General features: G+C 42.5%; 2 protein-coding genes, 1 long non-coding RNA gene and 2 pseudogenes across 4 annotated transcripts; 2 read left to right on the plus strand and 3 right to left on the minus strand.

Moving 5' to 3' along the window:
- Window positions 1-1,952: 1,952 nt before the first annotated feature.
- On the minus strand, window positions 1,953-3,502 carry LOC148732618 (uncharacterized; annotated as a pseudogene).
- Window positions 3,503-12,526: 9,024 nt separating this feature from the next.
- Window positions 12,527-14,065, minus strand: LOC148732619 (uncharacterized). Its single transcript, XM_088757879.1, has one exon. The coding sequence runs from the start codon at window positions 13,988-13,990 to the stop codon at window positions 12,527-12,529; it is 1,464 nt and encodes a 487-aa protein (XP_088614005.1). The 5' UTR covers window positions 13,991-14,065.
- Window positions 14,066-18,774: 4,709 nt separating this feature from the next.
- Window positions 18,775-25,546, plus strand: LOC148732620 (uncharacterized). Its single transcript, XR_015999762.1, has 2 exons — window positions 18,775-19,565; window positions 25,269-25,546. It is a non-coding gene; the product is annotated as an uncharacterized LOC148732620 (long non-coding RNA).
- LOC148732621 (uncharacterized) lies at window positions 19,574-25,546 on the plus strand. Of its 2 annotated transcripts, XM_088756186.1 has the most exons (3): window positions 19,574-22,033; window positions 22,688-23,264; window positions 23,969-24,108. In XM_088756186.1, the coding sequence occupies exons 1-3, from the start codon at window positions 19,974-19,976 to the stop codon at window positions 23,978-23,980; spliced, it is 2,649 nt and encodes an 882-aa protein (XP_088612312.1). In that variant the 5' UTR covers window positions 19,574-19,973; the 3' UTR covers window positions 23,981-24,108. The 2 variants fall into 2 exon arrangements, with proteins under 2 accessions (XP_088612312.1, XP_088612311.1); XM_088756185.1 differs by having other exon boundaries at window positions 22,688-25,546.
- A 104-nt stretch (window positions 25,547-25,650) lies between these two features.
- Window positions 25,651-25,811, minus strand: part of LOC148732622 (uncharacterized) — a 2,227-nt pseudogene continuing 2,066 nt past the window's right edge.

The raw sequence follows: 25,811 nt of genomic DNA on the forward strand, positions 1-25,811 counted from the left end.
CGATCACTTTTTTTTTTTTGCTTTTTTTCCTTTTTTTTTTTAATCTATCGGTGCAATCGACATAATGGCATTGATTTTTTTTTATTGTTTTACCCTCTTCTTTTTCGCGCTGGTGGAGCGCATGGGGTGTCCAACTGCCACGGGTCCTGTCGCATGAGAAAAGTTTTTGCAATATCACACCGGATATGGCGCTATAGAAGCTAAAGTAACATCTTATCATTACTTCATTTGGCAACTGGGTAACCGGTCAAGTCGCCCGAAAGTCAACTTGTTCAAAGTCATGTCGCCGGGAACCAGAATCATGTTGCCCGAAATTCATAAACATGTCGCCCGAAATCCTGAGTCATGTCGCCCGAAATTTTATCGAGTGTTTAAACTTGAAGAAAAGTAACATCTTAAGTAAATCACAAGGAATCAACTCGTAAAATGTTGACTCGTAACATTTTTTCGTCTGCTAACCTATGAAAATAGTAAACAAAGACTCAAATATCGCTGTTCGTTTCAGCGTTGATCGTTGCTATGAACTAAACTCCTCACTCTACAGTACAGATTCTAGTAATTATAAGCTGAACACTTTCAATTCTCAGAATTTTTCACACATATCAGAAAAATACATCAAGTTCTCTTAGTTTGATTTATCGCATAAAAAACAACCTGAAACTTTTACAGCGATTTTTGTTGTTTATTGTTAACCACACGAACAAAGCGTGTTGGCACTATTCCCCTTAGAATCAGACGCGGCATAAATTATCGCGACTTGTTCAGTTATTCCTTGTTTCCTCAGCCGGTCGCAGGTAAATTTTGATCTAGTTAACCATATATGAAGAGGGTAAATTAATAACAGCCACCTCATTCCGAGATAATCAGCTAGCTGAAACACGAGATAGTTACGCCTACGCAAAAGAATCATACAATGAGCCTTCATCCCTGTATCGAGTGCGGAAGTGAAGTTCGACCACGCCAGCAAGCCCTTCAGTGCGACGATTGCGGCTTTTGGCAGCATCGTTTCTGCGGGACTGGTATCGACCAAGCCACCTATCGTTTGGCAGTAATCAGAGGAAGAAGAGATTGATTGTTCGTTGCATGTTCTCTTGCGGCTTCCGCCCCGTGTCGTGCCCTTCCCAAACCCAGTTACATCACCAGACGGGCAAACAGACTGCGACAACGTCATAGGCCTCATCTAAATCCAGTCGATCTAGACTTCGTCCTGGGCGAGACTCGCCTGCCCGAAGACTTCCTACTAGCAGACGTCGAAGCAAGGAACCGGCGACACCTGGTATTTGCGGTTGCAGAGCAGCTTGAACTTCTTTCAAACGCGAAGACCAACACTTTTCTACCCAGTTCCTGGAGCGTCTACGGACAGCCTGCCCGTACCAATAATGATATCGAGGGATGGCACAACTCCCTTAACCGATGCACTGGTGGTAGAGTTCAACTACCTTTCTACCTTCTGATTCAGCTGCTCCACCGAGAGTCTACTGTGTGCACCGTCCAAGTTCGACTCGTCAACGCCAGAAAACTGCAAAGGATCCAGCGTAAAAAATATCGCACGCTTCAAGCAATAATCTTTGGCTACTGGGAGGACTACGCTGCGAGTAAAACTTCAAGTAGGCCACTCCTTAAAGCATGCTCTCACTTAGCACATGGACCAATTCGTACAGATTAGTTTTCTTTAGTTTCTGCTCGCGTTTAGGAAAGTAATGATATTATAATCATCATCGTCATTATTATTATTATTATTATTATTATATGGCAGTAAACACTTCTGAATGCTTCAGAGTACAGACAAAGTTGATATAGGGCGCCAAAGGCGTAGCCTATTCAATTGTCACTACTACGTAAATAAGAGCTAAACTTTAAAAAAAAAAATGTGTGCCCCTAGACCCTAAAAGGAAATAAATGTTCCATCAACCAATTAAAACTATGCTTGAAGCTAGCGTCGTTTAAGGAACTTAGTCCGATAGGACCTTAAAAGTCCAGACACAAATAAACCTAAAAATTCTAAAAATGTTTAAAACCTATACTTAAACTAACGTCGTTGGAAGAACGACTTTGAAAGTCCCGGTTAGCTCAATGGATGGAGCGCTGGACTGTTGTGCGGGAGGTCGAGGGTTCGAGCCCCGGCCGGACCAACACTCAGGGTCTTAAAATAATTGAGAAGAATTTGCTACCTTTCTATAACGTCAAGAAATGGTTAGATATTCTAGTCTTCTCGGATAAGGACGAATAAATGGAGGTCCCGTCTCCTGCAGGGTTGGGGTAGGAGACGTTAATTTCCCACACACGAGATTACTGTGTGATGGATGTCCTCCCCTGGGGTGGGATGGGTGGGATATTGGGCGCACTTAATTTGGAGCCTCGCTCTGCTGTGCGATCCTCACCACACTCTGGTGACAGTTATTAAATAATGGCAATGTTAAGGGAGCTACAGACTACAGCTTTCTGCATGTTCCTTAGCACTGAATGACATCGGCCACTTCCAACCAGTTGGCGTATGCTTTCCTTGACCCTTAGCGAGCTCCCTCCAAGTGGGTCTATTATGATTTTATGCTGCTCAATCTTGTACTCTGGGTATCTCCTTCTTAATTCGTACCGCAGCGGGCGTACTTGTTCGTCTTCTCTGCACATTCGATCTCTCTATTACTGACTCATGGACAGCTCATTTCAAGTGACACTACTTTCTTCCTCTCCTTGTCTATAACCGTACAGTCTATCCTGTTGTTTCTCACCTCCGCGTGTTCTGCATATAGTGGTATGTCCCAGAGTGCCTTTCCTCTCTTGTTATCGCAAAGTGGCTTCGGCATGTTCTGAGAGTACCACGGTGGTACTGTTGTCACTAAATCCAGGTCTTTCAAGAGTTCGTAGAAAATTACCTTAAGTGCTGCATTTTGCCGGGTCATGTATTTAGACTGGGCTAGCGCTCCACAACCTGCTAGCACGTGCACTTGCGTTTCAGCGGCCTTACCACACATGCAGCACTTCACATCCTCACTCGTGTGAGTCTGTCTTTTTCTGGTGGTAGACTTTCGTTGGTAGGAGTTGCTGGTATAGTTCCTGCAGTCCCGCTATGGTGTGATTCGGCGCAGTTTTCCACTCGTTCATCCATGAAAAGCATTCATCTCCAACTTCTCGATCCTCCCACCTCTCAGTTAACAAACGTCCTTGCCATCCCCCTGCTTTCAGTTCCTCGACATCCCTTTCTTTGGCAGCAGTCTTCAACCACATCCCAATCTTCTTCACAGGTACTTTCAAATCGTTCGTTAGACATGTGACCAATGGTTGGGGATGAACCAGAGATAGAATGAGCCCAAACTCAGATGCATATTTCTTGGCATCCTTCACCATTGCTCACCGGCCCATCTCTCCTGATCTCTCCTCAAACCGCCTTACTACCTCTACAGCGGGATCTTAATTAGTATAGAGTCTTACTGCAGCCTTAAACTTAGCTTGCTTGTACTCTCGTTCGACACTCTCCAGCCCATGGCCCCCAAGCCCCCTCGGTAGATATACTACGGCTGTAGACCCAAGAGAGTACTTGCCCCCATTCTCAACGATAACCTTTCTTGCTTCTCTGTCCAGCCTCTTGAGTTCCGCTATGGGCCAGCACTGGGTGGGCATCAAGTAGCTTACCACTGGCACCGCAAACTGATTTGAAGCCTGCACCTTGTTGTAGTCCGAGAGCGGGCTAGTCCATATCAAAGATGGACGTTATAAATAAGTCTTGCCTGCGATCTAGAGAATGAGATTATCATCCGGTTTAGTGCTTTCCATAATTCCGAGGAACTTGTAATGAGACCTCTCATCCAAACTCTCGGTAACCTCCCTCTCGCTGTCTCCCACACTCACAGGCTCCTCTGGTTCCAATGTCCCTCTTTTCACTTGGGCCACTGGGCACTTTCTTTCGTTCCACTCAAGTCCTATGTCTTTCATCGCTCCTCTCACAGCAAACATAACCCTCCTTAGCTTCTCTCTTGACGCTGCAAAGACCTTAAAATCATTTATATACAAAAGATGAGTTACCACCCGTCCGATCGGCTTAGATAATCTGTAGCCTTTAGTCGCTTTTAACATCCACAAGACCGGGTTCGTGCATAACGTGAAGAGCCTGGGGCAAAGGGCGTCACCCTGCGGAAGTCCCCTCCTAAAGGTTATCGCCTCCTATGTCTTCATGCTTTGGGCTGTGCGCACTAATATTCTGGTTTTCCAGCTGGCACCGAGCTTGTGAATGACCTTGCAAATCCATGTTGGGAACCTATGCGTCGTAAACCATCCATGTTCCACACTGTCAGAGGCTTTCCGTACGTCCACCCATCCCATGCTCGCGTTGCGCTTCCCACGCTGACTATCCTGACCAGCCATTCAATCGATCATCAAGTTATCACCAGTTCCGTTACATCCTTCCTTCGCACCACATTGATCTCCTTGCATTAGACCGTACTTCTTGAGGGGCTCATCTATGGATCCCAGGAGATATGACGTGTGCCACTTGTAGATTATGTTCAAGCACGTTATTGGTCTGGTGTTATCGCTTATCGCTAGAAAACACGCCTGGTTTGGGAATCAGCAGAGTTTTCTCCTGGGTAAACCAAGATGGGACGTCATATTCACCCCTTCCGGTCTCCCAGAAAGACAGAGCAACACCCTCATGTAAAATTCAGGCCGTTTCCACCAATATTCTGCAAACCTATCAGGTCCTAGAGCACTTCAATTCCGTTTCTTAACGATTACTTTATTAACTTGGTAACATTCAATATCACACTTCCTCCTACATGTCTCTGGTACACAGCCTGCGATTGACTGTCTGACCTTTCCAACCACTCTGCCGACTTATTCCCAGTCCCCTCGCTCTCCTACAGTGTCTTCCAATAACTCACTGCTTGTTCGATGTTCTCGAAAACTCCTCCCCCACTTTCGGTCTCTCGCCTTCCTTCGTACTTCGGTCTCTCTTTATTCGCCTGCTCACTCGCCATTTCCCTCAAACTCGAATACACCCGCCGCGGGTCTTGCTGGAACATTTTGTTTATCTTCCTAGCTTCTTCAGTTTTCTTTTCCGGCGCATACGCTCTCTTCAGCTTCCTTAACCTTGACTTTTCTTTTTCCATTAAGTTTACTAATTCCTCAACTGATATCAACTTGCATTCTTACAACGACAACTTCCGATTCCTTCCCCCTTTTCTTGTGATCTTGCCATTCTTCTTAACTCTATCCAACTCGGCCTTTGCTATCGACAGCTTTCTCCTTATTTCCTTAACCTGCTCCTTTAACACATCCTTGTCTTTCTCTGCCATTCGCTTATTCCCAGCAGGTTTCCTCTTCCATCCCTTGTTGAGTAAGAATGCTGCTTCAACTGCGTACAATATGCAATCAACAACCCATAGGTATCGAAACAGTCGTTGCACGGGCTCCCTGTGCTCTTGCTACTGAGAAGTTTACCGCAAGCATCATTAATAATTTAAACATCAGCACGCGTTGGTTCTTCTTTTATTCTGGTGTCGATTGGTCTATTGAAAAATCTCCGGGGACTGCTACAACTAGATCGTATAGTGGACTCGCGAGATCAACTAACTCGTTCGCCTCTTCGGACTGGATGTTAGTAGACGTATGTAAATCCAACTGAGTTGGCTGTTCGCACTGTGAATTAATTATCTCGCTACCTGAAATAAATTGATTCTCGTTGCCAATATTCATTTCATCGCTTTTCCATCCGTCTGTTTCTCTCCGTCCCACATTATTCCTGATAACCTCCGTTACATCGCCCAAAGATCTTTCCACATATGCAGCCTGGTTTCGCAGATTTAGACTAGACACTTTCAAACCGGCATAACCCATCTCGTCCCATAGTTCCTTCATGAGTTGCATATAACCTTTCGCCTTTCCGTCGGCCTTAAGCGGCGGGTCGTTCGAAGCCACCTTTCCCTTCGCTTTATACTTGTATTTGATTGGCAGAACCAAAAAGTGACAAACAAAAACCAATTCGGCTTTCTTCAGGGTAGGTAAACTACGACTCAACTACTCCCAACCTTCCACCACTTTGCGAAATCGAGAAATTCATCTCTCGCAACACATGTCATTTTCCTAGATCTTGCCAAGGCTTTTGATAGTGTACCTCACGAAGGCCTACTCACTAAATTATACAGCCTTGGTATTGAAGGAAACTTGCTCAACTGGCTAAGGCACTTTCTAACGTGCCGTGAGCAACGAGTCGTTGTTAGAGGGACCTTTTCTGAATGGGTGCCGTCATATCTGGTACCCCTCAGGGTACCAGTCTTGGTCGGATCTTATTTATATCATGTATAAATGATATTGCTGACTGTGTTTCTTCCAAGATTAAATTATACGCAGATGATACAAAGATCTACCGAGAACTTCGTAATCCAACTCTCGATGAACAAACGCTTCAGGCTGATCTTGATAGCCTTGGTCACTGGGCGAAAACTTGGCAACTACGTTTCAACGAGGAAAAGTTTGAAGCAATGCGTATAACGCATTCTCGTGAAAAATCGATTACAGACCACACACTAAGCATGAACTTAAAGGATGTTAAAAGTTTTAAAGATCTTGGAGTTATAATATCAAAAGCTCTATCCTGGAGTGAACATATCAGTATCTTGGTGAACAAGGCCAATCAGGTCTTAGGGCTTATAAAATGGTCTATTGGCACAGCTAATACAAGAACCTTTTCACTGCTTTATAAATCATCGGTTAGACCTCTTTTAGAGTACGCTGTACCAGTCTGGAAGCCTTACCTGGTCAAAGATATCCATGCAATCGAGAACGTGCAAAGACGTGCGTCAAGATTACCTCTAAGGCAGAAAAGAGGCGATATGCCCTACGAGGACCGATGTAACAAATTAAATTGGCCATTGTTGTCCACTCGTAGAACATATTTCTCACTAGTGGAATGTTACAAGATTGTGTTTGGTTTGTCCCATCTTGATTTTGAGGAATATTTTGAATTCGCAAAAGTCACTTCCACTAGAGCCAACCACTCATATAAACTTTTTAAAAAATTAACCAAATTGACTGTTTTAGACATTCATTTTTTGTTAGAGGGATTAGAGATTGGAACAGTTTAGCTGAGAACATTGTTGAAGCGGGAACGTTTTAAATTGACTTAAATCATTTTTAAAACTATGAATTAAATTTGTTTTTGGATAATATGATTTAAATTTTTATTCCGTATATAGTTATATATATATATATATATATATAACTATACACAGAACCGAAGTTACAACCCTAGTTTGGTTTCACAACAATTTGAGAAAGCCCAGTCCATCCCTAGAAAAACGTTGCTCCAACCTCAGCCCAAGAAGTCCAAAGAAATCTTTCCACTGGTGCTTTATTTCAACCCCAGCTTATCCAGCATTAGAAAAGTCATCAGTAAGCACAAGCATCTTATTTAGATTCGCCATCTCTTAAAAAAATTTTTCCGGTAGGGTCTACCATCCCAGCTTTTCGTAGAACCAAAAACATAAAAGAAATTTTGAGCAGCAAGCCTCGTCAACAATATCGCGCCCCAGATAATCAGCGGGGCTGCTTTACGTGCAAATCCAAATGCGATCTTTGTCAAAATTATTTTAAGGAAACAAATTGTTTCACTAGCACCAGCACAGGCAGGAAGTATCCTATTACGCAGTCAGTTGGCTGCAAATCCAAAAATGTAATCTACTTAGTTACGTGCATCAAATGCAATGTTCAATATGTAGGTCCTACAAGTAATGAATTTAAAATTCGTTTTCGCAACCACAAGTCTTCCATGACCACCAAAAAACGGACTTGTGAAGTTGCTATTCATTACAACAAAGAATCTCATATTTAGCAGATTTCGAAGTTTTAATTATCGAACAGTTACATAACTCTAATGCTAGTAATAATAGCATGGATGATCGTCTGCTCACTAGAGAGGCGTTTTGGTGTACCCAACTATGTACCCTCAAACCACACGGTCTCAATAAAAGGTGTGAGTTCAATTCTAGGAAAATAATTCGGTATAAGTAACACCACCTCATCACCGGATTTCATTATTTTATTGTTAAATTTTAGCGTGTAATTTTAATTTATATTCTCCTTATCGTTATATTACTCATAAGATTTTATGTAAAACATTTTTATTCCACGTATTTAAGACTTTTGCATTGCTTGTAAATTTTACGCCATATCGATATTTAGTGGTTAGGAAGCCCGAATGGGCGAAACGTACAAATATTAATATATATATATATATATTAAAATATATAATATATATATATATTAAAAATATATATTAAAAAATATATATATATTTATTAAAAACTAGATCATTGGATAATGCAATTCAAGACTTTTTATTGGCTTAGCCATTATGGTATATCAGCCAATATACCATAATCTACAAATATGGCAAGCGCACGTGTCAGCTTAAAATTAAAAGGGAGCTAAAAATTTAATAAAATTTAATAATTTAATTTAATATTTTTAATAAAACAATTATTCCACTCGCGCTTGTTGGATATGAGATGATTACAGCCAACTCGGCGCTACGCGCCTCGTTGGCTATCTATCATCTCATATCCAACAAGCGCGAGTGGAATAATTGTTAAATATTTTAAGTTTTGAAAAGGGTTTATTCATAACAAACCACCTAAGTTACAAAATAAAAGTGCTAACGCGCGTGGGCTTGGCCCCAATTAATTATTAATAAACAGTCCAAAGTTCCAAAGTTCAAGAGTTCTTAAATATATACGAGTATTAAATATTACTAATATTAATGTAAGGTTATAATTAATTCCAAAATAGTTAGGTCTAATATTAATATAAGCTTAATCTATAATATTGGTATGGCTAGGGCTAATGTAAACTAATATTAATGTAACGCTAGGATTGTTTAATGCTAATTCTAAGTTGTAAATAATTCCAAGTTAATTTAATCTAATGTTAACTAAAGCTTAAAAGTATTCTATAGGAGTCCCCATCAATTGTTCAGATTGATGGGGACTACCAAGCGTTTCTAAAGTTAGATAACGAGAGTCGGAAGTAGTCGCACGCAATTCTGTTTTTTGTCTCGCTGAGGGCATAGCGAATTATACCCTCAGGGGTGTCATCCCCATTGTGGAAGGTAGATTTATTTCGAAATTTCCAGATGCTGTACAGAATTGACTTAATTAGAAGGCGAGCAATAAGATTCTGTTTTGCGCTGGCAGGGGTCCAATGAAAAAAGAAAACATAGGTACAGGATGTGAGAAAGCTAGTTCCAAGGATAGAGGAGATAACAGGGGAAAAGTGGGACCATACAGATTTCACACGGGGCAATTGAGAAAACAGTGATCTATAGTTTCTTTACGGGAACAGAAGGCGCACTTATCTGAGTCGATATATCCCCAATTCTTTAGAGAATCGCGGACCTTAATAGCGCGAAGTACAATTTTCCAGAGTATGTCGTTCTTATGATTTTCAGAAAAATCATCTCGCACTAAATTCCAAAATTTGTCAAGATCAAAGTCAATCGGTAGGAAGGGAGTCCAAAAGCGATGAAGAATTGGAGATGTGGAGTTTTCCTTCAAGAGAGTTCGATAACATTTTTTGGAAAAAAATTCAAAATCGCACTACTCCGTGCGGGAGAGAATTCCACGTAAAGTGGTGAGAGCCGAGAGAACATTCTCATAATAGGGCGTCAAGATCTGTGTACTCGGGGTGGACTTATCTCGAAGAGAGCTCCACTCCGAGCGACAGGAGGCAAGCCTGGAGCCTAGAAAATATCTGGCCAAATAAAAGGATTTTGATTCGCGATCATCTAGATTGGAAATTACTGAGGCTAATTTAAGAGAGTTACCTTTGATCAGGAAATTCAAAATGCCGAGACCGCCATTGCTAAGAGATTGGTGGCAGGACGCTCGGCTACCCGTTTCAATTCGACAGCCCCAGACAAATGGTCAGATTAAAACATTAACCTTAGAAATGACCCATTTGGGAACACACAAAACTGTAGAGATATAGGAGCTTGCTAATTCCGAGGGTGTTAACGATGAGCGATAGGCCGACAAGAGAAAGAGAGCTGGATTTCCATAAATTTAGATGTTTTTCTAATTTCTCTAGTTTTGGCTGCCAGTTGTCTAATTCAATATCGCGGTCGAAAGCAACACCTATAATTTTAATTTTTGTCATCCATTTGAGGGTTGGTCGTTGCGTGTACGCCACGCCCCCAACCACATGGTCTCTGTTTTCGTGAGATTAAGGCGTGCCCCACAGCCACGCTCGTAAATATTAATCATGTTGAATAGAACTTGCAGAGAGCGATAAGATTTCACTATATAGGTCGTATCGTCAGCATAATTTCCAACTTTATAGCGGAGACCATGTGCGCCCGGAAGGAGAAGGCCTTTGATCTCAGGATTATTTCGGATTTTGCATGCGAGAGTTTCAACGCACAAAACATAGAGCAAGGGAGACAGGGAATCCCACTGTCTCACCTCACGAGACAAAGGAATCGCATCGGTTAGCCATTCATTAACAATAACACGCATATTGGCGCCATTATATAGTGTTGATCCAAAAACAAAAGGACGGGCTAAAACCAAAACGGGGTAAACGAGGCTTTGCAGAAAAGTGCGATTAAAGCGATCGAAGGCTTTGTCTTGATCTAAACTGAGCAAAATGCCGGTTTCATTCGTGCGGTCAATGTAATCGAAGATATCTCTAAGTAAATGTAAGTTTGAAGTAATTTTGCGTCCGGGCACAGAGCAAGTTTGATCAGGGTCAACGATATATTCCAGAACTTTAGAGAGTCGAAGAGAAAGAACTTTTGAGCATAACTTTTAATCAACGTTTAAGAGGGAAATCGGTCGCCAATTTTTCAGATTCTTACGATCTCCTTTCTTAAAAAAAACGCGTGTGTTGTTCATCTTCATGGAATCACATATCTCTCCGGTTCGGTAGCATGCATTTAAGACTCGACATAAATGTGGAGCTAAACGATCCCAAAATCTAGCGTAGAATTCAACCGAAAGGCCATCAGGGCCAGGTGATTTATTCCTATTCATATTTTTCATAGCGAGAGTAAGTTCGTCAAGCGTGATCTCGCCTTCACAAGATGACACCTGATCAAAAGTTAATTTCCGTGATAGAGAAGATAAAAGATCGTCTTGAAGAGCAGCATCTATCGGTTCTTCGGAAAAGAGCTGAGTGTAGAAATCGATATGAGCTTTTTCAATCTCGTCTTGGGAGGAGACTTCGATACCGGTAGAATCGTAAACCGAAGAGATGTGTGATTGTTGAGCTTTAATTATTTGTAAATTAAAAAAATACCGACTGGGGCGTTCGCCTTCCTCTAACCATTCTGCTCTACTACCAATAATGATTCCTTTGACTTGTTTAGTTCGAAGGGCTTTCAAACGACATTCGGTGTCAGAAATTAAAGGGATAACGGAATTGTCTCCGTCAACTAAACGTTGACGAAGACGGATCAATTTGTTTGTCAAAATCACCTGGTCTCTTTGCAATTGTCTTCGCTTTTTGCGGGAAAAGGAGATCGTTTCTTCTTTAATAGACTGTTTTAAAAACTCCCCCCAATCTTGGAGACACGGAAAACAGGATAAAAAACTCCCACCAATCTTGGAGACACGGAAAACAGGATAAAAAACGTACATGATCATTAATTAGTTTCTCTATAGTAGCGCAAAAATCCTTATCGTTCAAAAGAGAGTTGTTAAAACACCAAACACCTGGCCCGCGTTTTACAGCAGTGGGAATATCAAAGGTAAGAAAAACAAAATCGTGGTCTGATATCGAACCAGGGCGAATGTCACACTTAACATTGGGTGACAATAAATCTTTCGAACTCAAAAACTTGTCAAGTCTACTCCCAATTGACCTTGTGGAATTAAACCACGTAAATTCTCTCGATCTTGGATGCAAATTTCGCCAAACATCTGAAAGCGCGAAATCCCTTTTTAAAGATTCGTAATCTTTGTGTACGAGATATTCCCACCAAATTTATCGAGAGCGTTGTCGTAACAATTAAAATCTCCTCCGATGATAATCGCAGAGGAGAGAATAAAAAATTCGTGAATCGAAACAAAAAAACTTTTCCGTTCGATAGGACTGGGAGGAGCGTAGATATTGACTAGATTAATATCAACGTCGTTGCACCTGATCAAAACACTGACAATACGACCTTGTGAGTCGGCCTTCTTCCAAGATACGATTTTATTTGGGCATTTCGAAGAAATCAAGGTGACGACACCACCCTGTTTCCCGGAGGCAGGGGACCAAAAACTACGGCCCAGCCATCTACGGGATAGAGATTTGATAGTAGATTCAGAATGAATTAACGTTTCTTGTACAAAACAGACATCACAGTTGGACTTCTCGATCAAATCAAACAAGAAATTGTAGGTAAGGGGGTTTGCTAGCCCCCTTGCATTGATAGTTAAAGTTTTGAAGGATTCTTGGAAAAAAGACTCACTTAAGAATTATAAGCTTACTTGGGTTTCCTTGACCTGTTTCTCCCCTTTTTCCTCTCTGATGTAGGGGTCGAGAGTTCAGATGATCATGATTTTCTTTTCAGTTCGTGACTAGTTTCCATCTCTTCTTCTGGGCTGTGTGATGCGGTAGGTACAGGGATAGAAGAACGGGGTTTTCCGGTGACAAGTGGTGGTGCAGTAGATTTTCGGGAGCATGCAAGAGAAAATTCGTCAGGCAGTTTGGCAGGTGTTCGGCGGGAAGGTTGTTTGATGGCAGATTTGATTGTGGCGATGAGTCCTTGAGAAGTGATGAGAGGTGAGTCCGTAGGGGTAGATTCAGAAGATTGGCCAGGTTGTTCAGACGGAAGATCGGGTTGTTCAAACGGAAGATCGGGCTGGTTAAGTTCATTGGGCTGTTCAGGAGGCGGTTGAGTGGTTGAATCAGTAGCAGGAAGTTCAGAAGAAGGATCAGTGAGTTGTTTAGCAGGCAAAGTAAACTGTATGGGCGGTGGCAGAACGGAGGCCAGCGGGAGATTTTCGTCAATGGACGAGGAATCCGAGTCAGCCGGTTGGACGGGTTTCTCGGATTGATTAGGCGGAGGAAAGGCAGAGGCGAGCGGCAGATTTTCCATCGAAGCGGAGCTGAGGTTTTCATCGTCAATATTTACATCTTCTTTTTCGTCTGTTGGCGCGCCATGTACTGTTGGGAAAACCCACGAGTATTCGCAATTAACGCCTATGTGACCCTCTTGTTTGCAAATACAGCAAAGTGTTGGACGTTGACACTCACGGGCTTCGTGACCAGTGTTTTCACAATGAAAACATATTTTTTTTAGGCAGGCGTTGTTGAAGTGACCGGGGCGATTGCATTTTCTACATCTAGGAGTTTGGCCTGAATATTGAATAAAAATTTGGTACTTGCCGAAGCGAAGAAAACTAGGAATTGGTTTGGAGATTCGTACGCGGTAATGTCGGAGACCATTGTAGATATTTGGGGCGTACGTATGTTTTCCGCGGCGGTAGTTTAAGACATCACAGTAGGGTGTTAGACGTTTAATGATTGCAAAGTCAGAGAGTTCAAAAGGGGAGTCGTAAATCGTTAGGAAGGTCAGAGGTTTATCAATATCTTCCAGAGCGTAGTTTTCGGAGTTAATGTTGAGTGAGTTGAGACGGAGGAAATTTTCTTTAGCGCTGATGGATTTAAAGGTTACCGCGACTTCGCCATTTAACTTGCGTTGCAGACACTGGATGTCGGTAGGAGAAACTTTACAATTTGCGAAGGCGTCAAATACGGAGCGAGCAGTTGTTTGTCTATCAGGCGTGAAAAAGGCTGTCTGCGGACGTTGTGGCATAGAATTCTCGTTAAATATATGTTCTTGTCGCTGGATTTGGTTTTCATTTCTATATTCTTGTCCAGACGTTCTTGCTGCCCGCAGTGCATAAGATTCACCGTTTACCATGTATGAATTTTCATCGGGCGAGTTGTCTTGAGCGGCTGACAAAACATCTTCTAAGATTCCTTCAGTATTCATCGTATACGCTGACATCATCCCAGAATCTTCTTGATAAGCAAATATAAAAGGCCCAAAAGGGCGTACTGACCTCAAAATCCTTGCTTGTGTGAGTTTAGCTTTCAAATTGGCTAAGCCTAACGAAACACAAAAAAGGCCGGGAAGCGATCACTGCTTCGGCCTTCTGGGCCTCATCAGTGCAGTGCTGATGCTAGGATGGGGGAAGAACCGATTTGGTCACCCCAAACGATCGCACTTTTGTGGTATCGTCTAAGCCATGCCAGAGTGCTCAAACTAGAAAAGCCTAGTGAGCTATGTGCAGTGCTAGCGGCAATGACTCATCCCACAGTGCTCAATTTAGACATGAAAGCCGATCTTCATATGCCAAAAAGCTATATCTAACTGCAGACAGTTTTTTTAAGTTTTGGAAAGGATTTATTTTCAATAAATCACTAGTTACAGAATAAAAGTGCAGACAGCACATGGGCTTTGCCCAAACTAAATACTAGTACGCAAAAGTATTCAAAGTCCAAAGATAAAGGTTATATATCTAAAGGGAGTCGTAATTTAAACTAGGATAATTCTTAGCTACAAGTAAAAATAATTCTAAGTTGAACTAATAAAAAAGGCGTAAATTGCTAAGAATAATGATATAACTAAAGATAGTCTTGTATTAATACTAAGATAGTTCTAAGCTACAAAATAGATGTAATTCAAATAAGGCTAACATTGATCTTACTAAGGAAAGATATAACTAGGGATAATTTAAACCTAAAAGGAACTAATCTACAATTAAACAACCAATCTATTTATTAAATTAGTTACTAAATCAACTATTAATTATTTACACGAGAATTTTAATAGTGGTATTGCCCACTTGACAGTGCTGGAGCTTCCAAGAAACTTTTAAAGTCAGATAAACTTACTTTGAATTTTTGGAGTTTCTATTTTTTCCTTTTTTCTTTCCTGGGATAGAAGTTTCTTTGCGAGACGGAGAGAGGTGGGAGGATTTTCGTTTGAGGTCGTGTGTAGTTTCCATGTCGTTTTCATGGGTGTCTAAAGAAGAGATGGGTGTTGAGGTTGGAACAGGTATCGAAGAGCGAGGTTTTCCGGTGACAAGAGTCGGAGTAGTTGGTTTTCTGGAACAGGCGGGAGATGGTTCGGCGAGACGGGCAGCTGTACGCCGAGATGGCAGTTTAGCGGGTTTATTTGAGGTAATAAGGCCTTGAGGGTCCAGGATCGGCTAATCAAAGGAAATAGGTGGTGTTGGCGACAATTCTGAAGAGGCAGGCAAAGAATCGGTAGATTGGTCGAACGTAAGGTTTTCGTCAGTAGGTGGAGGGTCGTCGGTGGATGGTAGATTTTCAGGCGTAAGATTTTCGTCGGCGGATGGAAGATTTTCGGGCGCAAGATTTTCGTCGATGGATGGAAGATTCTCGGGCGTAAGATTTTCGTCGGTGGATGGAATATTTTCTGGCGTAAGATTTTCGTCAATGGATTTTCTGGGCGGAAGAGCGGAATCGAGTGGAAGATTTTCATAAACTGATTGTTGGTCATCAGACGTGTCGATGTTTACGTCTGTCAATTCATCCGTTGCGGTGTCATGGACCGCTGGAGAGACCCATGAGTATTGGCAATTACACCATAGTGTCCTTCTTGTTTGCAAATACAACAAAGAGTTGGGCGTGGGCACTCCCGCGCTTCGTGTCCGGTAACATCGCAATTGAAGCATATCTTATTAGGGCAGACGTTAGCGAAATGACCGGGGCAATTGCATTCACGGCAGGTAGGAATCTGGCTGCTGTACTTGACAAAGATTTGAAATTTGCCGAAGCGAAGAAAACTCGGGATGGGCTTGCACACACGCACACGATAATGACGTAGGCCGCTACAGATGTTAGGGGCGTAGGAATGTTTACCACGGCGGTGATGTAGGACTTTGCAGAAAGGTGACAGTCGTTTAACTGAAAAACCCAGCTTGGGAGTTGCAATAAACGTATGTACGTATGTACGTATGTATGCATGCATGCATGCATGCATGTATGTATGTATGTATGCATCTATGTATATATGTATGTATGTATGTTTGATTATAGCCAAATCTGACAGCTCAAACGGTGCATCGTAAATCGTCAGGAAAGTTAAGTGCTTGTCCACATCTTGAAGGGCGCAATTTTCCGAATTAACGTGTAGCGAATTTAAACGAAGGAAGTTTTCCTTGGCAGTTATGGACTTAAAAGTAACAACCACTTCGCCGTTGAGTTTTCTTTGCAAACCGTGATTGGATGTCCGTCGGGTTAATCTTCGAAAATGCCAGCGCGTCGAATACAGAGCGGGCAGTCGTTAATTTCAATATATCAACAAAGTTGAAATGGTAAATTGGCCACCGTTACGATTATAAAAGCTGACGTTTCGAGCGTTAGCCCTTCGTCGGAGCGAATAGAGGAATTGTGGGTTGCGTGTGCTTTTAAAGGCAGAGAACGGAGCTACGTGATTGGTGAGAACATGGCAACGAGAAAATTATTATTTATTCGTGTTTTTACCATTTCAGCTTTGTTGATATATTGAAATTATTTCGTTACCCCCACCGACGCAGCCCCAAACAGTTTCTTTAGAAACTATCAGCCTTTATCCACTCGTTAATTTGTTTGGAGTAAAGAAGGCGGTTCTCGGCCGCTGTGGCATGTTATTCTCTACAGGCCATACGTGTTGTTCTCTAATTATGGAACTTGTGCCAGAAGTATGGGCAGCTCTTAATGCATATGATTTCCCATTGACAATTGACGAGTTTTCGGCATTTTCATCCTCGGCGTTCAAAATATCCTCCACAATTCCCTCCAAATTCTCAGTAGATTCCATAATAAAAAAAGGAAATAAGTGAAGGCCTAAAAGGGGAAACTAACCTTTAGTTTGGAGATTGGCTTCGTAATCCTAAAACCACGACCGACTTTGTACTTGTTTTTTTTTTTGTTTTTTTTTGAAAATCAACTTTATTTATATAATTATAAGCTTTGTTCTGTATTATGTACAGAACAAAACTATCAATTGCGTACTCAATTAAGTTAATTAACAGTGAAGGGCCCGTACACCAGTGAAGGAGACCCAGCACAGGGGAAATTAGCTAGGTTATTGACAGTTGCTGGGTGTTATTACTATGTACAAGTTGTTTTACGGGAAGGCTAGCTCCTCTGTGCAGTACCCCAGTGAAGGGGCCCCAGCACCGGGAGAAATCTCTTTTCTATTTACACGCGAGAAAGGTGCCCTCTGTGCAGTACACCAGCTAAGGAGACCCAGCACAGGGGTGTTATGTAGTGGAAAAAGTATTTACAAGGGGCGATTTACACTTTGATTTTGAGTTGACGGTTCACAAAGGAGCAGAGAACGTTCCGATGAGCCCAGAGAGTTGTAGATGTCGCGCCTGGCGAAAGCCGCATTAATGCGGAGGCGTATGGGGGTAGTGATATTAGAGATTATAGACTTAGCTGAGGGCCTCCGGGATTCAAACGTCCCTAGGTTCCGGGCGGCCCACAGCTCGTTGAGCGTGAGTTTAATTAAAAAGGAGGTAAGAGCGTTTGAGCTTTCGAACTGGGTGCCTCGGGGCAGTCCCTACCGCAATAAAATAATTGAATTAGTGAGTAAAAGAGGGGAAACATAGAGCTGATTGATCAGGTTCGACACCCAGCTCCACACATTTGACACCAGATGACAAGAGTAGAATGCATGGGAGATTGTTTCGCGCTCGCCGCAGCCCGCGCATTGATCGCTAACGGCAAGCCCCTGCTAGGACTTGAGGCAAGCCCGCGTCTTGACCACCCTGTGAGCGATCCGCCACACAATTTCGCTCTCCCAGTTTGTGCTCGGACCAGCACCAAAGATTTCTTCCCAAATGTTGTGCCAATTAATTGACACGCGAACCTCCGCTCCCACTGCGTGACACAAGCTGGGGAGGAGGGGGAGTTAGCCTGGAATAAAAGGTTCTAACACTGTGGTCAGGGAGAGAATCGAAATTCCCCCCCACCCGGTCAACGAGGGTCAGCGCAGCTCGTTAAATAGGGGATTGGTCATCCCTTACATCCTTGGGGACGCTATTGGAGCGGAGAAACGCCCAGCTTTTACTTCTGCGGCTCAGCGAAAAGCCGACCCAACATCGGGCGAAATAAACCCATTTAGCGGTGTAAGTCGCGTCGCCCACCGAAGGAATCCACCGGAGTTTAAGGGATCGCGCCTTTTCGAGGGGACGTACTACGGACAACCCTCCCTGTTGCCAGGGGGAGCCGGCATGTGTTGCGTTCGACCAGTTCGGTCTTACCGCTCCAGAGGAACTCCCAAATAGCTGTGGTGACGCGGGTGTGAACGCACTCAGGCATTTTTACCACTGTGGCAGTGTACCAGAGGCCTGAGGCTCCCAGCGTGTTAACGATCATACTTTGTACTGTTTCGGCCTTCTGGGCCTCATCAGTGCAGTGCTGATGCTAGAATAGGGGAGAACCGATGTGGTTACCCCAAACGATCCCGCATTTGTGGTATCGTCTAAGCCATGCCAGAGTGCTCAAACTAGAAAAGCCTAGTGAGCTATGCGCAACGCTAGCGGCAATGACTCATCCCGCAGTGCTCAATGAAAGCAGAGCTATATATGCCAAAGAGCTATATCTCAGGGAAGTTTTATTAAAGGGTTAACCTCTAAACTTCCCTTTTCAAATTTTGTATATATAAATTTGAATAAACATGTATGTAAATTAAATCCATGTTCATTGCGTCTGTCCATTTTAGCCTCCTCGGTCTTACTGAACTCTGCTGTACATCTTCGTTCGACATATCAAATCTAACCAAAATGGATTGAAAATACTTGCAGTAGAGTGTTCGCCAAAGTCACCTCCTCGTCTCAACCCGAGCAGAATAGATCCAAAGGATCTGTTAAATTTCTGGGCGCTTTAGCTTGGTCGGTAATACATTGTCCGCATACAAGACGTTTTAACGGAGCTCTCTCATACTGCTCGCTATGTGTCATGGAAGTGTTAGGAATTTGTTTATTTAATGTAAATTATTTTTTTTATTCTCTTAGGATCAGTGTAGTTCGTGATTATTTGTATCTGTTACGTAATTTTTATTCTTCACTTGTGTAAACTGTTGTGTAATTAACCTTTATTGTGTATATCAAATAGTTTTCTTCATTCTTTTCGGGCACCTTGCGTCCATGGGTATTTAAGGATTTGGGTGGTTTGGTACGGGGTGGTTTTGTTTTTGAGAGAAGGTCACCGGCGGTGAAGGTTTGAAAGTTACCAAGACTCGTTCGGATCAGAGCACGTTTTAATCACTGAAGAGTCATTCAGCAAAACCGTTCCTTTACACGACAAAAGATCCATTTGTCGGGGAGCACATGTGTGCCGAGAAGCTGGCCGAAGAAATTAAAGCGCAGAATTTGAAGGAAAAGGAGAAGATTATCTTCTGTTAGACAGTAAGCCAGTGAAGACAACTGAGTCAAGAAAGATCTGAGCGAAGACCGAATTACGTGAGGTTGGAAACTTCTACGTTTAGCTGGGTTAAACGTGAGTTCGGTTTGTGAATTGTGAATTTGGTTTGTCAGTCGTTTGTTGGTGGAGCGTGGTGATTTGTGGTCAGGAGAAGAACACGGGCGTAAGGTGAAACCCAACCGAACTGAACTAAAAAAAAAAAAAACCTTTTTTTTATCTTAATAGTAATAATCTTGTAAATAGTTTTAGTGTACTGTAGTTTAAGTTAGCGTATTCCTGTAAATTAATTAGATCATTGTATTATCGTTATTGTTAGTCGCTTTATTGTTGTAATTAGCATAATAAATATCTCTAGGCCTACGTTTAGTTGTATTGTGGCGTGTGTTCTCGGGCTCGTTTATGTTCTGTGTTTTGTTTGTGTTAGGGGGCACCCACCTTTGTGGCGCGGATTCGTCACATATTTTTGGTGTCAGGAGTGGGACCGCTCCTTAACAGTTTACATAAACAGCTCAACAGGAGACACGCAAGGTAATAGTATACGATTATTTAATATGGCTACTGCGGCGATCGGCTATGATTCCTGGGTCCTTAAAGATCTTAGAGCTGAGGCTATCAAACGAGGTATTCATTTTTCTCCTAAGGATGGTGTTAAGACTCTAGCGAGCAAACTCAGAACTTCAGATCGCATAGGTCAGAGTTTCGATGCACCAGAAGAAAACCTTGCGGAGGAAACTTTGGAGACTGGTCTTAGTTTTGAGCAGAGATTACAGTTACAAGAGCGTGAGCTGCAGATGTTAGAACTGCGGAAGAGAATTAGTCAGGAACACAGAGAAATGAGGGAGTTAGAAAGGGAGGTGGAGAGAGAAAGGCGTCAGGCTGAAAGGGAATTAGAGAGGGAGAGAAGGGAGTTTGAAACTCAAAAAGCCCAAGAAGAAGAAAGGCGTTTGGTACGAGAGGAGGAGAGACTCAGAAACCTTAGAGCTGAAAAGGAAGAATTTGCTATAAGGGAGTTTGAAAGGAAACAGGTAAGTGACAATGAGGTTAAAAGGCCCAAGTTTATCAAAATCAGGGAAATGAGGGAGAGTGAAGATATAGATGATTTTTTCCGGATTTTTGAAATGACTGCAAGGGCGCAATTCTTACCCGAGGGGGAATGGGTTGGTAATTTAGTACCCAAGCTCACTGAAAAGGCTAAGTCTATTTATTTAGAAATCCCAGACCCTGCATGCCAGGATTACCACGAGAGTAAGGCAAGCATTATTAAAGCCTACCAGTTAACCGCAGATCACTATAGATATAGGTTTCGAACCTCAGAGAAAAAGCCCGACGAGGACTTCGTCCAGTGGGGAAACAGAACCCGAAGGTATCTCAGCCGCTGGATAGCTGTTGCCGAGGCTACTGGTGATGCGGATAAGATAATTGAACAGGTATTGATGGAGCGACTTCTTGATGCGGTAAGTCCTGAGCTTAGAGCTTGGTTAAAGGAGCAAAAGCCCAAAACTGCTGAAGAACTTGGCAACCTTGCTAATTTACATGTTCAATCTAGGAAAGGGCCACTTGTTGATGGTAAGTATATGTCAACCGCTAGTTATGAGAAATTTGGGAAAAAGAAGAGGCCAGATGTTAAGGCGGATAACTTATTGTCTGAACAGAAACAAGACCAATACCATGTAAGACCCTCCAAACCATCCTCCCCTCCAGCCCGTAGAACCACGAGGCCTGAAATTAAATGTTACAGATGTGGTAAACCAGGTCACATGTCGTTCAACTGTGGAAAGGGCCGTGGGAAGCCTTCACAGGGATACCTCCTGTGTATGACACCCCTAACGTCAGGACAATCTCAGTTCCCTCCTTGCAATCTTAGAGGTAAAATAAACGGGAAATTTGCAGAAATGGTCATTGATTCTGGTTGTACTAGGACTCTAGTCCAGAAAAGATATGTAAACAATACAGCCTTCACAGGGGAGAATATCACAGTATTAACAGCTGCGGGAGAACGTCTTACAGTCCCACTTGCAAACGTTGAATTTGACAGCAAAGAAGGTAAACACGTAGAATTAGTAGGAGTGTTGGAGAGGCTACCCGTAGATTGCTTACTTGGCAGGTCGTCTTTTGGAAGAACACTGTCGAGACAAAATGTTTTGGACCAATGGGAGAGAAATGTTCTAGCTGATGACATTGGTGGAGATGAGGCCTTCGTGATGACTAGGAGACAGAAAGCATTACAAGAAGCCCAATTGAAAGCAGACGAGCTAATTGACAGGGAAAATTCACTCGCCGTCAAGAGTTTAGCGAAGAAAGAAATAAAGCCTGAAGCTCCAGAGGAAGGAGATTTGCAAAGGTTATTTGAGGGCATGGTACAGGAAGAGACAAGTAAGAAGAATCCTGAGAGTGATACTTTGATAATAGAACCTAGTAAAGTTAAACCTCCAGTAAACATCCTAGATAGAGACAGAAACCAGCTGATAGCGGATCAGAAGTCAGACGTGACTCTCGAGAAAGTACGCAAGGAATCATCCAAAATGGCACCACAAGAATCGGATGGGTACTTCTTCACTAACGACCTCCTGATGCACCGTAAATATCTTCCCGAAGAACATAATGGAACAAGGTTTGTTGATCGAATTGTAGTACCAGAATCCTATAGGAATGAAATCCTGCGTGTTGGTCACACAATCCCCTTGTCAGGTCATATGGGTAGCAAGAAGACAGTTGAACGCATAACCGCACATTTTTTCTGGCCTGGTCTAAGCTTTGATGTTCGCAAATATTGCGCAACTTGCCCGCAATGTCAGGTGGTAGCCAGGAAGCTGAAGTCAAAAAGGGCACCCTTGAGGCCTGTAGATATTGTTACTGAACCCTTTAAGAAAATTGCCATCGACATTGTAGGAGAATTACCCAGGACAACAACGGGTTACAGGTACATTTTAACAATCGTAGATTATGCTACACGGTACCCATAGGCCATTCCTTTACGGTCAACGAGCTCAAAAGCGGTCGCAGATGCATTGATTCAGTATTTCTCTAGGGTGGGTATCCCCGATAAGATAGTGTCTGACCAGGGCTCCAATTTCATGAGTAAGCTTATGGCCCAGCTGTATGAGCAATTAGGCATAACTAAGATTAAGACATCAGTGTACCACCCCCAGGCAAATGGGTTAGTGGAGCGTTTCAACGGCACTTTAAAGAGTATGCTGAGGAAGTTTGTTCGAGAGCGGGTTCAAACCTGGGACAAGTATCTCCCATACTTACTCTTTGCTTATAGAGAGATTCCTTGTGAGTCCACTGGTTACTCGCCCTTTGAATTACTTTATGGACATACGGTGAGAGGACCCCTCGCCGTTATCAAGGAGACTTGGTCGGAAGGATCATCGTTAGAAGACAATCTGATAACTCATGTCCTTGAGATCCGAAGAAGACTTGCAACGATGCAACAAGTTGTTCAAGAAAACTTGAAGCAAGCCCAAGGTAAGCAGAAACGGTTGTATGATATTCATAGTTCAAAACGACACTTAGAAGTTGGAGACAAAGCCTTAGTTTTGCTTCCCACCCCTGGGAGTAAATTAGAAATGAGATGGCAAGGACCCTTCAAAGTCACTAGAGCACTAGAGGACGGATTGAATTATGAGCTTGATACAGGCAAGATGTACAAACAGCATCGCACTTATCACATTAATTTGCTTAGCAAATGGCAGAGCCGTGATGAAATGGCTGCTTTAGTAATGGCGGAGTCCCCAGAGATGCCACTGCCGCACGAAAGCAACGTTTTCCCATTTGGTCACGATGAGACTTGTAAAGATGTAGTGATCTCTGATAATTTGACGGAAGATCAAAGACGACAGGTAAAAAACTTGCTACATGAGTATTCTGATGTATTTTCAGGAAAACCAAATTTAACCAATGTAGCGGTGCATAAAATCGACACGGGTGATTCCCCACCCATTAGGTGCGCCCCTTATAAGGTCCCTCAAAAACTTGAGGAGGAGGTTAACAAAGAGATTGAAAATATGCTGGAAATGGGCATAATACGCCATTCTACTAGTCCATGGGCGGCCCCTGTTGTCATTGTTCCCAAACCAGATGGTACAATACGACTGTGTGTTGATTACAGAAAAATGAATTCTGTCACAAAGATGGATGCTTATCCTATTCCCTCCATGGAACGTATGATTGAGAAGATTGCCTCTGCTAAGTACATTAGTACAATTGATCTCACAAAAGGTTACTGGCAGATTCCCTTGGAGACCTCTACCATCGAAAAGTCCGCATTTATTACTACCAAAGGCTTGTATGAGTTCTTAGTTATGCCATTTGGTATGAAAACAGCTCCAGCATCCTTTCAGAGGATGATGTCTGAGAAAGTCTTGCAGGGGTTAGATTTTGCAGATGCCTACATTGATGATGTCGAGGTTGACACGTCAACATCTTTTCCCCAACACCTTTTTGAGCTCCAACAGGTTTTACAACGTTTACGAGAGTGCAAACTGAATGCTAGGCCGTCCAAATGTAAGATCGCGATGTCAACGGTCGATTTTGTTGGTCACAGAGTTGGAGGTGATAGAATTGAGCCCCGCACAGCTTTGGTTCAAGCCATTAAAGAATATCCCAGACCAGAAACTAAGAAGCAGGTAAGATCTTTTCTTGGCTTAATCGGGTATTATAGGAAATTTATCCCAAATTTTTCGGAACGGGCTGCTGTCCTTACCGACCTCACTAAGGGTAAAAATCCCTCTAAGGTTCAATGGAGTACTAATCATGAATCAGCTTTTCAGGATTTGAAAGTTGCAATGCAGACTCCCCCTGTTTTGAGGCCACCACACTGGAATGACGAGTTCATTTTGCAAGTAGATGCGTCAAATAGAGGTCTTGGGGCCATCTTAAGTCAGAAAGATCAGGACGGGGAGGAACACCCCATAGCATATGCTAGTAGAAAGTTACAGCCTAGAGAGGAAAAGTTGTCTACCACAGAAAAAGAATGTTTAGGAATTGTTTGGGCTGTAGAGCTATTTCGCTATTATTTATATGGCCGCACTTTTAAGCTGCAAACGGATCACAATCCCCTTGTGTGGTTAAATCAGGTTCGCGACAAGAGTAGGAAACTATTAAGGTGGAGCATTACCTTACAGGAGTACGACATAAAAATAGAACATAAGAGTGGTAAGCAAAATTGTAACGTAGATGCCCTTAGTAGGGCGTAAATACCTCATATTGCTCTACAGTATATTAATGTAATCTTTAATTAAGCACTATTTTTGTGTTTCCATGTCCCCAAAAAAATAGCTATTTAAGGGGGGAGGTGTCATGGAAGTGTTAGGAATTTGTTTATTTAATGTAAATTATTTTTTTTATTCTCTTAGGATCAGTGTAGTTCGTGATTATTTGTATCTGTTACGTAATTTTTATTCTTCACTTGTGTAAACTGTTGTGTAATTAACCTTTATTGTGTATATCAAATAGTTTTCTTCATTCTTTTCGGGCACCTTGCGTCCATGGGTATTTAAGGATTTGGGTGGTTTGGTACGGGGTGGTTTTGTTTTTGAGAGAAGGTCACCGGCGGTGAAGGTTTGAAAGTTACCAAGACTCGTTCGGATCAGAGCACGTTTTAATCACTGAAGAGTCATTCAGCAAAACCGTTCCTTTACACGACAAAAGATCCATTTGTCGGGGAGCACATGTGTGCCGAGAAGCTGGCCGAAGAAATTAAAGCGCAGAATTTGAAGGAAAAGGAGAAGATTATCTTCTGTTAGACAGTAAGCCAGTGAAGACAACTGAGTCAAGAAAGATCTGAGCGAAGACCGAATTACGTGAGGTTGGAAACTTCTACGTTTAGCTGGGTTAAACGTGAGTTCGGTTTGTGAATTGTGAATTTGGTTTGTCAGTCGTTTGTTGGTGGAGCGTAGTGATTTGTGGTCAGGAGAAGAACACGGGCGTAAGGTGAAACCCAACCGAACTGAACTAAAAAAAAAAAACCTTTTTTTTATCTTAATAGTAATAATCTTGTAAATAGTTTTAGTGTACTGTAGTTTAAGTTAGCGTATTCCTGTAAATTAATTAGATCATTGTATTATCGTTATTGTTAGTCGCTTTATTGTTGTAATTAGCATAATAAATATCTCTAGGCCTACGTTTAGTTGTATTGTGGCGTGTGTTCTCGGGCTCGTTTATGTTCTGTGTTTTGTTTGTGTTAGGGGGCACCCACCTTTGTGGCGCGGATTCGTCACACTATGCCGCCATTATTATTATTTATTATCGCAGAGAAATCAACTGAATGCTACATTCTAATCAGGTAGCACAGGGCGAAAACCGTAACCTGTGACCCATGGAGTATAAAATAAATGTACATTAACTAATCCTAAAAAGCTTTTCCGTTGTGTCTACGGTCCTCCTTC

This window comes from Stylophora pistillata, chromosome 4 (assembly GCF_964205215.1).
Source record: "Stylophora pistillata chromosome 4, jaStyPist1.2, whole genome shotgun sequence".
NCBI lineage: Eukaryota > Metazoa > Cnidaria > Anthozoa > Scleractinia > Pocilloporidae > Stylophora > Stylophora pistillata.

Coding starts and splice junctions, on each gene's coding strand:
- LOC148732619 (XM_088757879.1), bottom strand. CDS start 13,990: ATGATGTCAGCGTATACGATGAATACTGAAGGAATCTTAGAAGATGTT.
- LOC148732621 (XM_088756185.1), top strand. CDS start 19,974: ATGGCTACTGCGGCGATCGGCTATGATTCCTGGGTCCTTAAAGATCTT. Junction 22,034..22,687: donor GAAGAACATAATGGAACAAG/GTTTGTTGATCG, acceptor CTTTGCTTATAG/AGAGATTCCTTGTGAGTCCA.